Source organism: Scyliorhinus torazame, chromosome 9, assembly GCF_047496885.1.
Source record: "Scyliorhinus torazame isolate Kashiwa2021f chromosome 9, sScyTor2.1, whole genome shotgun sequence".
Classification (NCBI taxonomy): domain Eukaryota; kingdom Metazoa; phylum Chordata; class Chondrichthyes; order Carcharhiniformes; family Scyliorhinidae; genus Scyliorhinus; species Scyliorhinus torazame.
In genome coordinates, this window is record NC_092715.1 from 50,793,691 (window position 1) to 50,809,242 (window position 15,552).

The 15,552-nt window shown below is 58.7% G+C and overlaps 1 protein-coding gene across 2 annotated transcripts in view; it reads right to left on the bottom strand.

Annotated features, from left to right (window-relative positions):
• Nucleotides 1-15,552, bottom strand: part of irf2b (interferon regulatory factor 2b) — a 163,788-nt gene that overhangs the window by 35,627 nt on the left and 112,609 nt on the right. For both annotated transcript variants that reach the window (XM_072515865.1, XM_072515864.1), the window contains exon 8: nt 15,268-15,432. In XM_072515865.1, the coding sequence (XP_072371966.1) occupies nt 15,268-15,432 (165 nt within the window). The remainder of the gene's footprint in view (nt 1-15,267; nt 15,433-15,552) is intronic.

Below are 15,552 nucleotides of genomic sequence, written 5' to 3' on the forward strand. Positions count from 1 at the left end.
TCTCGTCTTGTCGTAATTGATAGTGCATCAATTTATTACACAGAGATATTACAAAGATGGATCAACGCATCAAGCCGGATCGCCTGCAGCTGCATCCTCAAGCAGACAACGCCAAAAAGGACTCCGCACATTGGCTAGCTTGCTTTGAAGCATACATTAGATCAGCGAAAGACCCAATCCCAGAAGCACAGAATCTCCAGATTGTGTACACGCGGCTGAGCTCCGATGTCTTTCCCCTCATCCAGGACGCGCCTACCTACGCAGAGGCCATGCGCTACTGAAGGAGAACTACGCTCAGCAGACCAACAAGATCTACGCCAGGCACCTCCTATCCACGCGGCACCAACTTCCCGGTGAGTCTGTGGAAGATTTCTGGCGTGCCCTGCTCACCCTGGTGAGAGACTGTGACCACCAGGCCGTATCGGCCGCTGAACATTCTAACCTGCTAATGAGAGACGCGTTCATTACGGGCATAGGGTTGGCCTACATCCGCCAGCGCCTCTTAGAAGGGGCTACGCTTGACCTCACGGCGACCAAGAAACTAGCGCTCTCGCTCACAATCGCCTCACGCAACGTACAGGCATAAGCCCCCGACCGCACGGCCCACCCCTCCTGGGCATCGTGGACCCCGCCAGCAGCCACCCCATCGTGGACCCCATCAGCGACCGCCCCCAGCCAACCCCACGCCTGCGCCGCGTGGTAGCCAACCAACCCCGGGGGACCCAAGTGCTACTTCTGTGGACAGAAAAAACACCCCCGGCAGCGCTGCCCGGCGCGGAGCGCTCTCTGCAAGGCCTGCGGCAAGAAAGGACATTTCACTGCAGTGTGCCAGGCCCGCTCAATTCCCGCAATTGTCCCTGCACCCCCGCGTGTGGCCAGTGGGCGCTGCCATCTTCCTCGCCTCAGATCACGTGCGGCCTGTGGGCGCCGCCATCTTGCTTGCCTCACAACACGTGCGGCCCGTGGGCGCCGCCATCTTGCTTGCCTCACAACCAATGGGCAGAGCCATCTTGCCTGCCCCAGGACACGTGCGGTACGAGGGTGCCGCCATCTTCCCCGCCTCAGGACCCCTGCCCATCGGGCACCTCATCGGGCCGCTCATCGCCTGCAACCGACGACGTCCAGCCGCGTCTCGCCTCCGTCAGGATCGACCAGTCCCGACCGCACAACCTCGCGACCGCGCCAACAAAGGTGAAGGTCGACGGGCATGAGATATCCTGTCTTCTGGACTCCGGGAGCACTGAGAGCTTCATCCACCCTGATATGGTAAGGCACTGCTCCCTTGCGGTACACCCCATTAACCAAAGAATCTCCCTGGCCTCCGGATCCCACTCCGTGGCGGTCCGGGGGTACTGCATCACCACCCTCACCATCCAGGGCGTAGAGTTCAGCGGCTTCCGGCTCTACGTCCTCCCCAACCTCTGCGCTGCCTTGCTACTCGGCCTAGACTTCCAGTGCAACCTCCAGAGCCTAACCCTGAAATTTGGCGGGCCCCTTCCACCCCTTACTCTATGCGGCCACACAACCCTTAAGGTCGACCCGCCTTCTCTGTTTGCAAACCTCACCCCGGATTGCAAACCCGTCGCCACCAGGAGCAGATGGTACAGCGCCCAGGACAGGACCTTCATCAGGTCTGAGGTCCAGCGGCTGCTGCGGGAAGGTATCATCGAGGCCAGCAACAGCCCTGGGGACCCCAAGTGGTAGTGGTGAAAACGGGGGAGAAAAACAGGATGGTCGTTGACTACAGTCAGACCATCAATCGGTACACGCAGCTCGACGCGTACCCCCTCCCACGCATATCTGATATGGTCAATCAGATTGCACAGTACCGGGTCTTCTCGACAGTGGACCTGAAATCTGCCCACCACCAGCTCCCCATTCGCAAGGCGGACCGCCCGTACACCGCGTTTGAAGCGGACGGCCGCCTTTACAATTTCCTTAGGATTCCCTTCGGCGTCACTAACGGGGTCTCGGTCTTCCAACGGGAGATGGACTGAATGGTTGACCGGTACGGACTGCAGGCCACTTTCCCGTACCTGGATAATGTCACCATCTGTGGCCACGACCAGCAGGACCACAACGCTAACCTTTCCAAATTTCTCCACACTGCCAAACTCCTCAATCTAACGTACAACAAGGAGAAATGTGTGTTCATCACGAACCGATTAGCTATCCTCGGCTATGTGGTCCAGAACGGAGTTCTAGGGCCTGACCCCGATTGCATGCGCCCCCTCATGGATCTCCTCCTTCCCCACTGCCCCAAGGCCCTCAAACGATGCCTGGGGTTCTTTTCGTACTACGCCCAGTGGGTCCCTAACTATGCGGACAAGGCCCGCCCACTCATCCACTCCACCGGTTTCCCACTGACGGCCGAGGCTCACCAGGCCTTCAACCGTATCAAGGCCGACATCGCCAAGGCCGCGATGCACGTGGTCGACGAGACCCTCCCCTTCCAAATCGAGAGCGATGCATCAGACGTCGCTCTGGCCGCCACCCTCAACCGGGCAGGCAGGCCCGTGGCATTCTTTTCCCGCACCGTTAATGCCTCCGAAATTCGGCACTCCTCCGTCGAAAAGGAGGCCCAAGCTATTGTTGAAGCTGTTCGACATTGGAGGCATTACCTGGCCAGCAGGAGATTCACTCTCCTCACAGACCAACGCTCGGTTGTCTTCATGTTTAACAACACACAATGGGGTAAGATCAAAAATGATAAGATCTTGCGGTGGAGGATCGAGCTCTCCACCTTTAATTACGAGATTTTGTATCGCCCCGGTAAGCTCAACGAGCCACCCGATGCCCTGTCCCGAGGTACATGTGCCAGCGCACAAGTGGACCAACTTCGGACCCTGCACGACGATCTCTGTCTCCCAGGGGTCACCCGCTTTTATCACTTCATAAAGGCCCGCAATCTGCCATACTCCATCGAGGAAGTCAGGGATTGTCACTAGAGACTGCCAGGTCTGCGCGGAGTGTAAACCGCACTTCTACCGGCCAGACCGTGCGCGCCTGGTGAAGGCCTCCCGCCCCTTTGAACGCCTCAGCGTGGACTTCAAAGGTCCTCTCCCCTCCACCGACCACAACACGGATGTGGTCGCCGAATATTCCAGATTCCCCTTCGCCATCCCATGCCCCGATATGACACCTGCCACCGTCATCGAAGCCCTCAACACCATCTTCGCTCTGTTCGGTTTCGCCGCCTACGACCGGGGATCCTCATTTATGAGCGATGAGCTGCGCCAGTACCTGCTCAACAGGGGCATTGCCTTGAGCAGTACGACCAACTACAACCGCCGGGGAAACGGGCAGGTGGAGCGGGAGAATGGGCTGGTCTGGAAGGCCATCCAGCTGGCCCTACGGTCCAGAAATCTCCTGGCCTCCCGCTGGCAGGAGATCCTCCTCGATGCACTGCACTCCATTCGGTCGCTCCTGTGCACGGCGATTAGGAAGTCCACCTCCGGGGTTTCGCTCCCAAAGTGGCTGGCAGCTCCAGGACCCGTTCTCCTCCGCAAGCACGTGCGGCTCCGCAAGGCGGACCCGTTGGTTGAGAGGGTACAGCTACTCCATGCAAACCCGCAGTACGCCTACGTAGCGTACCCCGACGGCCGCCAAGACACAGTCCCCCTCAGGGACCTGGCACCAGCTGGGAACGCACACACCCCCTCTCTGCCCCGGCGCCACCCTCCCTTCCCTCCGCGCACCCAACCACAGCCCCCGCTCCAGGCCAATCCGTCCTTCCCTTGGTCCCACCCAGGGAGGAAGAGGATGTTGACACGCTCCCAGAGTCACCGACGACCGAGCCGGCGCCTGACTCGCCACCAGCACTGCGGCGCTCTCAACGACGGATCAAGGCGCCCGACCGTCTAAATTTGTAACCTTCTATGAAATTTTTATGACAACCTGTATGTAAATAGTTTTCCACCACCCGCGCTGGACTCATTTTTAACAGGGGGTGAATGTGGTAGTCACCACTGTTGTATTATATTGTATATACTGCACTGTATACGAGGGTATTACGGTGAGGCCCATGTACTACAGGTACGGGGGTAGATCCCTGCCTGCTGGCTCCGCCCAGTAGGCGGAGTATAAATGTGTGTGCTCTCCGAACTGCAGCCATTTTGGCAGCAGCTGTAGGAAGCCACACATCTCTGTGTAATAAAGCCTCGATTACTCTCTACTCTCGTCACGTCGTAATTGATAGTGCATCACTGTCCCAACACACATCCTCCCCCCAACACGCACACTCCCCCAACACACACACCCTCGCCCCAACACACACACCCTCCCCCAACACACACCCTCCCTCAACACACACACACCCGCCCCAACACACACCCACCCCCAACACGCACACTCCCCCCAACACACACACCCTCGCCCCAACACACATACCCTCCCCCCAACAAACATCCTCCCTCAACACACACACAGTCTCCCCAACACACACACCCTCCCCCCAACACACACCCCCTCCCCCCAACACACACCCTCCCTCAACACACACACACCCTCCCCAACACACACACCCTCCCCCCAACATATACACCTCCCCCCAACACACTCACCTTCCCCCCCAACACACACATCCTCCCCCCAACATACACACCATCCCTCCAACACACACCTCCCCTGAACACACACACACTCCACCCAACACACACAACGTCCCCAACAGACACACCCTCTCCCCAACACACACCCTACCCCCAACACACACAACCTCCCAACACACACACGAACACCAATGCACATACCCTCCCTCCAACACACATACCCTCCCAACACACACCCTCTCCCAACACACACACCCTTCCTCCAACACACACCCTCCCCCAACACACACTCCCTCCCCCCAACACACACAGCTTCCCCCAACACACACACACTCCCTCCAACACACGTACCCTCCCTCCGACACACACCCTCTCCCCAACACACACACCCTCTCCCCAACACACACACCCTCCCCCCAACACACACCCTCCCTCCGACCCACACACCCTCCCAACACACACACACTTCCCCAACACACACATCCTCCCCCAACACACACATCCTCCCCCCAACATACACACCATCCCTCAAACACACCTCCCCCGAACACACACACACTCCACCCAACACACACGACGACCCCAACACACACAACGTCCCCAACACACACACCCTCTCCCCAACACACACAACCCTCCTCCAACACACACCCTCCCCCAACACACACTCCCTCCCCCCAACACACACACCCTCCCTCAGCACACAAACCCTCCCTCCAATACACACACCCTCTCCCAACACACACAGCTTCCCCCAACACACACACCCTCCCTCCAACATACATGCCCTCCCTCCGACACACACCCTCTCCCCAACACACACACCCTCTCCCCAACATACACACCCTCCCCCCAACACACACACCCTCTCTCCGACCCACACACCCTCGCAACACACACACACTTCCCCAGCACACACATCCTCCCCCAACACACAACCTTCCCCCAACACACACACACCCTCCCAATACACAAACACTCCCCCCAACACACACACCCTCCCCTACACACACACCCTCCCTCCAACACACATACCCTCCCAACACTCCCCCTCTCCCAACACACACACCCTTCCTCCAACACACACCCTTCCTCCAACACACACATCCTCCCCGACACACACACCCTCCCCCAGACAGACACGCTCACCCAGACACCACACCCTTCCTCCAACACACACATCCTCCCCCCAACACACACCCACCCCAACACACACAGCTTCCCTCCAACACACATCCCCATCCCCCAACACACACCCTCCCTCAACACACACACACCCTCCCCAACACACACCCTCCCCCCAACATGCACACTCCCCCCAACACACACACCCTCGCCCCAACACACATACCCTCCCCCCAACAAACACCCTCCCTCAACACACACAGTCTCCCCAACACACACACCCTCCCCCCAACACACACCCTCCCCCCAACACACACCCTCCCCCCAACACACACCCTCCCTCAACACACACACCCTCCCCAACACACACACCCTCCCCCCAACATATACACCTCCCCCCAACACAATCACCTTCCCCCCCAACACACACATCCTCCCCCCAACATACACACCATCCCTCCAACACACACCTCCCCTGAACACACACACACTCCACCCAACACACACAACGTCCCCAACAGACACACCCTCTCCCCAACACACACCCTACCCCCAACACACACAACCTCCCAACACACACACGAACACCAATGCACATACCCTCCCTCCAACACACATACCCTCCCAACACACACCCTCTCCCAACACACACACCCTTCCTCCAACACACACCCTCCCCCAACACACACTCCCTCCCCCCAACACACACAGCTTCCCCCAACACACACACACTCCCTCCAACACACGTACCCTCCCTCCGACACACACCCTCTCCCCAACACACACACCCTCCCCCCAACACACACCCTCCCTCCGACCCACACATCCTCCCAAATACACACACACTTCCCCAACACACACATCCTCCCCCAACACACACATCCTCCCCCCAACATACACACCATCCCTCAAACACACCTCCCCCGAACACACACACACTCCACCCAACACACACGACGTCCCCAACACACACAACGTCCCCAACACACACACCCTCTCCCCAACACACACAACCCTCCTCCGACACACACCCTCCCCCCAACACACACACCATCTCTCCAATACACACACCCTCTCCCAACACACACAGCTTCCCCCAACACACACACCCTCCCTCCAACACACATGCCCTCCCTCCGACACACACCCTCTCCCCAACACACACACCCTCTCCCCAACATACACATCCTCCCCCCAACACACACACCCTCTCTCCGACCCACCCACCCTCCCAACACACACACACTTCCCCAGCACACACATCCTCCCCCAACACACAACCTTCCCCCAACACACACACACCCTCCCAATACACAAACACTCCCCCCAACACACACACCCTCCCCTACACACACACACCCTCCCTCCAACACACATACCCTCCCAACACTCTCCCTCTCCCAACACACACACCCTTCCTCCAACACACACCCTTCCTCCAACACACACATCCTCCCCGACACACACACCCTCCCCCAGACACGCTCACCCAGACACCACACCCTTCCTCCAACACACACATCCTCCCCCCAACACACACCCACCCCAACACACACAGCTTCCCTCCAACACACATCCCCATCCCCAACACATATACCCTCCTCCCCAACAGACGTACGCCCTCCCCCCAACACACACCCATTCCTCCAACACACACCCTCCCCCCAACACACACAGCTTCCCCCAACACACACACCCTCCCTCCAACACACATACCCTCCCTCCGACACACACCCTCTCCCCAACACACACACCCTCTCTGCAACATACACACCCTCCCCCCAACACACACACCCTCTCTCCGACCCACACACCCTCCCAACACACACACACTTCCCCAACACACAACCTTCCCCCAACACACACACACCCTCCCAATACACAAACACTCCCCCCAACACACACACCCTCCCCTACACACACACACCCTCCCTCCAACACACATACCCTCCCAACACTCTCCCTCTCCCAACACACACACCCTTCCTCCAACACACACCCTTCCTCCAACACACACATCCTCCCCGACACACACACCCTCCCCCAGACAGACACACTCACCCAGACAAACACACTCCCCCAGACACCACACCCTTCCTCCAACACACACATCCTCCCCCCAACATACACCCACCCCAACACACACAGCTTCCCTCCAACACACATACCCATCCCCCAACACATATACCCTCCTCCCCAACAGACGTACGCCCTCCCCCCAACACACCCATTCCTCCAACACACACCCTCCCCCCAACGCACACACCCTCGCCCCAACACACACCCTCCCTCAACAGACACACCCTCCCTCAAACACACACATACTCCCTCTAACACATACACCCTCCCTCCGACACACACACCTTCCCCCCAACCCACACCCTCCCCCAACACACATACACTCCCTCCAACACACACACCCTCCCTCCGACACACACACCCTCCCCCAACACACACACCCTCCCAACACACTTCCCCAACACACACATCCTCCCCCCAACACTCACCCCCTCCCAACACTCACCCTCTCCCAACATACACACCCTTCCTCCAACACACACCCTCCCCCAGACACACACACTCCCCCAGACACACACACCCTTCCTCAAACACACCCACCCTACCTCCAACACACACCCTCCCCAACACACACCCTCCCTCCAACACACACCCTCCCCCAACACACACACCCTCGCCCCAACACACACACCCTCCCCAACACACCCCCTCCCTCAAACACACACACACTCCCTCCAACACACCCTCCTTCCGACACACACACCCTCCCCCCAACACACACCCTCCCAACACACATACCCTCCTTCCAATACACACACCCTCACCCCGACACACACATCCTCCCTCCAACACACACATCCTCCCCAACAATGCCCCTCGCCCCGACACACACACCCTGCCCCAGACACACACACCCTCGCCCCGACACACACACCCTCCCCCAACACACACACACCCCTAGACACACACACCCTCCCCCCAACACACACCCTCCCCCAACACACACACCCTCCCCCAGACACACACACCCTCCCCCAGACAACACAGACCCTCGCCCCGACACACACATCCTCCCTCCAACACACGCACCCTCTATCCGACACACACACCCTCCCCCAACACAAACACCCCCCCAACACACACACCCTCCCCCAGACAACACACACCCTCGCCCCGTCACACACATTCTCTCTCCAACACACACACCCTCTATCCGACACACACACCCTCCCCCAACAAACCCCCCCCCCAACACACACCCCCTCCCCCAGACAACACCCCCCCTCCCCCCAACACATACACCCTCCCTCCGACACACACACCTTCCCCCCAACCCACACCCTCCCCCAACACACATACACTTCCTCCAACAACCACACACACCCTCCGACACACACACCCTCCCCCAGACAACACACCCATCTCCCCCCAACATATACACCCTCCCTCCGACACACACACCTTCCCCCCAACCCACACCCTCCCCCAACACACATACACTCCCCCAACACACACACCCTCCCAACACACACATCCTCCCCCCAACACTCACCCCCTCCCAACACTCACCCTCTCCCAACACACACATCCTTCCTCCAACACACACCCTCCCCCAGACACACACACTCCCCCAGACACACACACCCTTCCTCCAACACACCCACCCTACCTCCAACACACACCCACCCCAACACACAGCTTCCCTTCAACACACATCCCAATCGCACAACAAATATACCCTCCTCCCCAACAGACATACGCCCTCCCCCCAACACACACCCTCCCTCCAACACACACCCTCCCCCAACACACACACCCTCGCCCCAACACACACACCCTCCCCAACACACCCCCTCCCTCAAACACACAAACACTCCCTCCAACACACCCTCCCTCCGACACACACACCCTCCCCCCAACACACACCCTCCCAACACACATACCCTCCCTCCAATACACACACCCTCACCCCGACACACAAATCCTCCCTCCAACAAACACATCCTCCCCAACACACCCCCTCGCCCCGACACACACACCCTGCCCCAGACACACACACTCGCCCCGACACACACACCCTCCCCCAACACACACACACCCCCAGACACACACCCCCTCCCCCAACACACACACCCTCCCCCAACACACACACCCTCCCCCAGACACACACAGCCTCCCCAACACACACCCTCCCTTCGAGACACACACACTCGCCCCGACACACCCTACCCCCAACACAAACACCCCCCCCACAACACACACCACCTCCCCCAGACAACACACACCCTCCCCCCAACACACACCCCCTCCCCCAGACAACACACACCCTCACCCCGACACACACATCCTCCCTCCAACACACGCACCCTCTATCCGACACACACACCCTCCCCCAACACAAACCCCCCCCCCCCCCAACAAACACACCCTCCCCCAGACAACAAACACCCTCGCCCCGACACACACATCCTCTCTCCAACACACACACCCTCTATCCGACACACACACCCTCCCCCAACAAACACCCCCCCAACACACACACCCTCCCCCAGGCAACACACCCCCTGCCCCCAACACACACACCCTCCCCCCAACACACGCACCCTCCCCCAGACACACACACACTCACCCGACACACACATCCTCCCTCCAACACACACACCCTCCCCCAGACACACACACCCTCTATCCGACACACACACCCTCTCCCAACGCACACATCCTCTCCCAACACACACACCCTCCCTCCAACACACACACCCTCACCCCAACACACGCACCCTCCCCCAACACACACACCCTCCCAACACACAAACACTCCCCCAACACACACCCTCCCTCCAACACACATACCCTCCCAACACTCACCCTCTCCCAACACACACCCGCCCCCCAACACACCTACCCTCCCTCCAACACACACCCTCTCCCAACACACACACCCTCCCCCCAACACACACACCCTCCCTCCGACACACACCCTTGCTCCAACACACGGATCCTCCCTCCAACACACACACCCTCCCCCCCAACACACAAACCCTCCCCAACACACAAACCCTCCCACAACACACACACCCTCCCTCCGACACACACACACCCTCGCCCCGACACACACATCCACCCCCAACACACATACCCCCACCCCCAACACACACACCCTCCCCCCAACTCACACCCTCCTCCCAACACACACCCTCCCCCCAACACACCTACCCTCTCTCCAACACACACACCCTCGCCCCGACACACACACCCTCGCCCCGACACACACACCCTCCCTCCGACACAAACACACTAGCTCCGACACACACATTCTCCCTCCAACACACACACCCTCCTCCCAACACACAAACCCTCCCCCTAACACATAAACCCTCCCCCAACACGCACACCCTCCCTCCGACACACACACCCTCGCCCCAACACACACATCCTCCCCCAATACACACACCAACATACACACACCGACCCCCATCACACACACCCCCCCCAACTCACACACCCTCCTCCCAACACAAACCCTCCCCCCAACACACCTACCCTCCCTCCAACACACACCCTCTCCCAACACACATACCCTCCCCCCAACACACACACCCTCCCTCCGACACACACACCCTCGCTCCGACACACACATCCTCCCTCCAACACACAGACCCTCCCCCAACACACACACCCTCCCCCAACACACAAACCCTCCCCAACACACAAACTCTCCCCCAACACACATACCCTCCCTCCGACACACACACCCTCGCCCCGACACACATCCACCCCCAACACACACACACCCACCCCCAACACACACACCCTCCCCCCAACTCACACACCCTCCTCCCAACACACTCCCTCCCCCCAACACACCTACCCTCTCTGCAACACACACCCTCTCCCAACACACACACACCCTCCAACACACCCTCCCTCCAACACACACCCTCCCCCAGCACACACTCCCTCCCTCCGACGCACACACCCTCCCTCCAACACCCCCCCAGCACACACACCCTCCCCCCAACACACACCCCCTCCCCCAGCACACACACCCTCCCTCCGACACACACACTCCCTCGCCCCGACACACACATCCTCCCCCAACACACGCACCCACCCCCAACACACACACACCCTCACCCTAACTCACACACCCTCCTCCCAACACACACCCTCCCCCCAACACACCTACCCTCCCTCCAACACACACACCCTCCCTCCAACACACACACCCTCCCCCAGCACACACATACACCCATGTCCAGCGGGCAAGAAAAACAGGGTGGAAGCTGCCAGTCCCATGAGCCCCCCCCCCCCTCCGCCCTCCCCCCCGGCACGCAGTGTTTTTTCTCCCGCCACGGCAAAGTTGATGCCGATTTACATTCCTCTCCTGTGTCACCATTGGGGAGAACGTGGCAGGAGTCCGCTTCCATCGGACCAGGAAGTCACACCGTCAGGAAGGGCTGCAGAATACGTTTACGTGTTGCCACGGGATCCACTCAGAACCATCTTGATTTCCTCCTGTTTTGGTGCCACACCCATATTCATGTTGAAGCAGGGATTGTATTCCAGTTGGATTATTGCTGCATTCGTGGAAGGTGGATTGTGTTGTCAATGTGCAGCCTGAGGTCTTTATTTGGTAACAACCTGTTGGTAGTTTAATGTTGAGGGGAGTAGGAACATTTAGGCAGCTATTACAGGGGCTGTTTAGCACAGGGCTAAATCGCTGGCTTTGAAAGCAGACCAAGGCAAGCCAGCAGCGCGGTTCGATTCCCGTAACAGCCTCCCCGAACAGGCGCCGGAATGTGGCGACTAGGGGTTTTTCACAGTAACTTCATTTGAAGCCTACTTGTGACAATAAGCGATTTTCATTTCATTTTCATTTCATTCAAAGAGCTGGCACCGCGCGATGAGTTGAATGGTCTTTTTCAGTGTTGCATCATCCTATGATTTTCTTTTAATATGAAAATCCCCTCCCCTGCCTTTAAAACATTGCTGCTACCCCTCCTCAGGCACTTCCCATTTCTCCATGGACAGCCTTTCGATAACCTACTAAGTGGTCATTCTTCAAAGCCAGGGGTTCATCCACAAAGGTACACTCTCCAATCGGGAGGCTAATCCAGTGGCACCACAAAAAATAGTAATATCTCTACTGCTGCCTCGGCCGCGAACAGCAAACCCAACACGGCTAGTGCGGGCTTCCCGACAACCTTTACGCCTCGCAGGATATACCCAAGTTGTGTGAGGTGTCGGTATCCGAATCCTGCCCAAAAAGGGCATGACCAAAAGGCATGCGCCTGAGTAGGGTTAAAACCTCTCCACAGCATGACCAATAGGGATCTACTCAGCTTGCAACGCCTCGCAAGACCTAATGCTACATCGCAAGACATTGCGGTGTAAATCCTGCCATTGTGGGCAGGATCACTTTCTAGCAAATCTGCATGTTGGAGCGAGACAGCTAGGCCCGGATTTTCCCTTCTGGGGACTAAGTCCCCACGCCGGCGGGAGAACCGGCGCCAACCACTCCGGCGTCAACAGCTCCCGAAAGGGTGGAATTCTTCGCACTTTCGGGGGCTAGGTGGCCGCCGGAGGGGTTGGCGCTGCTCCAGCCGGCGCCGAAGGGACGGCGCGAGTTCGCACATGCGCCACAGGGCCAGCGTGATCTCGCACATGCGCAGACCAGCCGACGTATTTTGATGCGTACTTGGGGTGTTCCCTTCTCCGTGCCGGCCATGGCTGAGCCCTACAGGGGCCGGTGCAGAAGAAAGGAGTGCTCCCATGGATCAAGCCCGCCCGCAGATCGGAGGGCCCCGATCGTGGGCCAGGCCACCGTGGGGGGGTGGGGGGGGGGAGCCGGGGGCTGGATCACCACGCGGCCCCCCGAGGACTGCCTCCGCCGACTTACCTGCCAGGTCCCGCCGGTACGTGAGTTCAGTGATTCACACCGGCGGGACTGGCCAAAAACGGACAGCCGCAAGGCACATCGGGGCCTGGAGAACCGCCGGCGTGGCATGAATCCCGCCCCCCCCGAATAAAACGGCGGCGGAGAATACGGCAGCCGGAGCGGGGCGGGATTCGCAGCGCCCCCCCCGGCGATTCTCCAACCCAGCGGGGGGTCGGAGCATCCCGCCCCTAGTCTCACTTTAATGTGCAAATCCCGGGTTATGCTAGGCAAGGGATAAATCTCCTTCAACGCAGAGGAGCGTCATTCAGTAGTGGTCTCCAGAACAGGGACCAGACGGAATGGAACTCATGGGTGCCACTGCCAGGATGCCGGGGGGGGGGGGGTGGTGGGGGGGGGGGGGGGGGGGGGGGGGGGGGGGGGGGTGGGGGGGTGGGGGGTGGCTTGGCTAGCCCAGCGGCACCATGAAAAGGAGTAATATCTTACTGCTGTCTAGGCTGAGAATGGCAAACCGCATACGGCAGGTGATTGAACCTGAGAGACACAGTGAGCGCGACCTATGGGCTGTATTGCGCTCGTGTGAGAGAGCAATGCAACCAGTAGATCCCGTGAGAGTCCTCTCGTGAGTTTCCCCACGGTTTTCGCACCTCGTGGGGTTAAAATCGGCTTAAGAGAACTTACCCAGTATCCACCAGCTTCCCCAGCGAGGCCGATGCCAGGCACCATTCAGCACTGGTCCACACAAACGTGGACCAGGCGTAACAGCACCCGGGGGTCTCCTGGGCCATCAGTGACCCCTGGGTGGTCAGGGTCAAGCCTGGGTGTCTCCCTGGCCCTTCCCCTGGAATGTGGGCACCTTGGCACCGCGTGGTGCCTTGGTGGCACTGCCAAGCTGGCAGGAGCATTGCCTGGGTGGCAGGGAGACAGTGCAAGGGTGACCAAGTGCCTTGGTGGCACTGCCAAGGGCCAGGGGGCGAGGAGGGCCATGGCCATGGAAGGAGGGTGGAGAGGGTGTATGGGGCAGGTAAGCAGGGGCTTCTGGGTGGTTGGAGGGGTGATGGATCGGGGTCCTCGAAGGGAGGGAGTGCTGTATGGGGCTTGGGGGGTCCTGAAGAGTGGGGACTCCCATAGGGGGCTGACCTCACTTGGGTGCGAGGTAGTGCCTGTGTGTGTGGGGGGTGACAGTGCCCATGGGTGGGGGTGTGGGGGACCCACAAGCTCAGTTAGAGATCAGGGCAAAATGGCGGCCCGATCTCTGAGTTCAGCTCCTCAGTGATGAGAACAATTCGAAGCGTGGGTTAAATTGGTGAGAAACGCCCCAGGGCCCCCCAAAGTGACTTACGTGTAATTGAACGCTAGTGGGGAACTTGCCGGCAGAGCCAGCGGGAAACTGCCTGAAAAAACCCAGGAGTTTTTCTGTTAAGTTCTGCTCAGTGTGTTTGCCCACCGTGCCAACAGGGTAGCCACATCAGTTTGAGACCCGCTAACAATCAGTTCTTCTTTGGAATTGTAGCCATGCTTTTGAAAGTACAATTTGATGTGGACTGTTGGTGCAATCTTGAACCTTTCCCAGACTGAAAAATGTCACAGTGTTTCTGTTTCAGGCGCATAAACATTTCTTATAAAATATCTGTTAAGTGTCAAAGCTGAACGGGTTATAAATGCAGCACTAACCTGCATAGGAGGAGGCTGGGGAGATCTGTAATGGGTACAGTTGGTTTGTGCTGACAGGCTGGTCTTCACATTCTGTGGTCACTTCTATCACCTGGCAGACATCTGGAGGATTGCTGACAATCATGGGTTCTTCCACTGCATTGTGACTTGGGGAATACACGAATTCTTAAAAGGAATGACATTGTATCAAATTGCATATCAACGACAAGAGAATCAAAATAATTTACAGTGCTGAAGGAGACCATTCGGCCCATCGAGTCTGCACCGGCTCTTGGAAAGAGCACC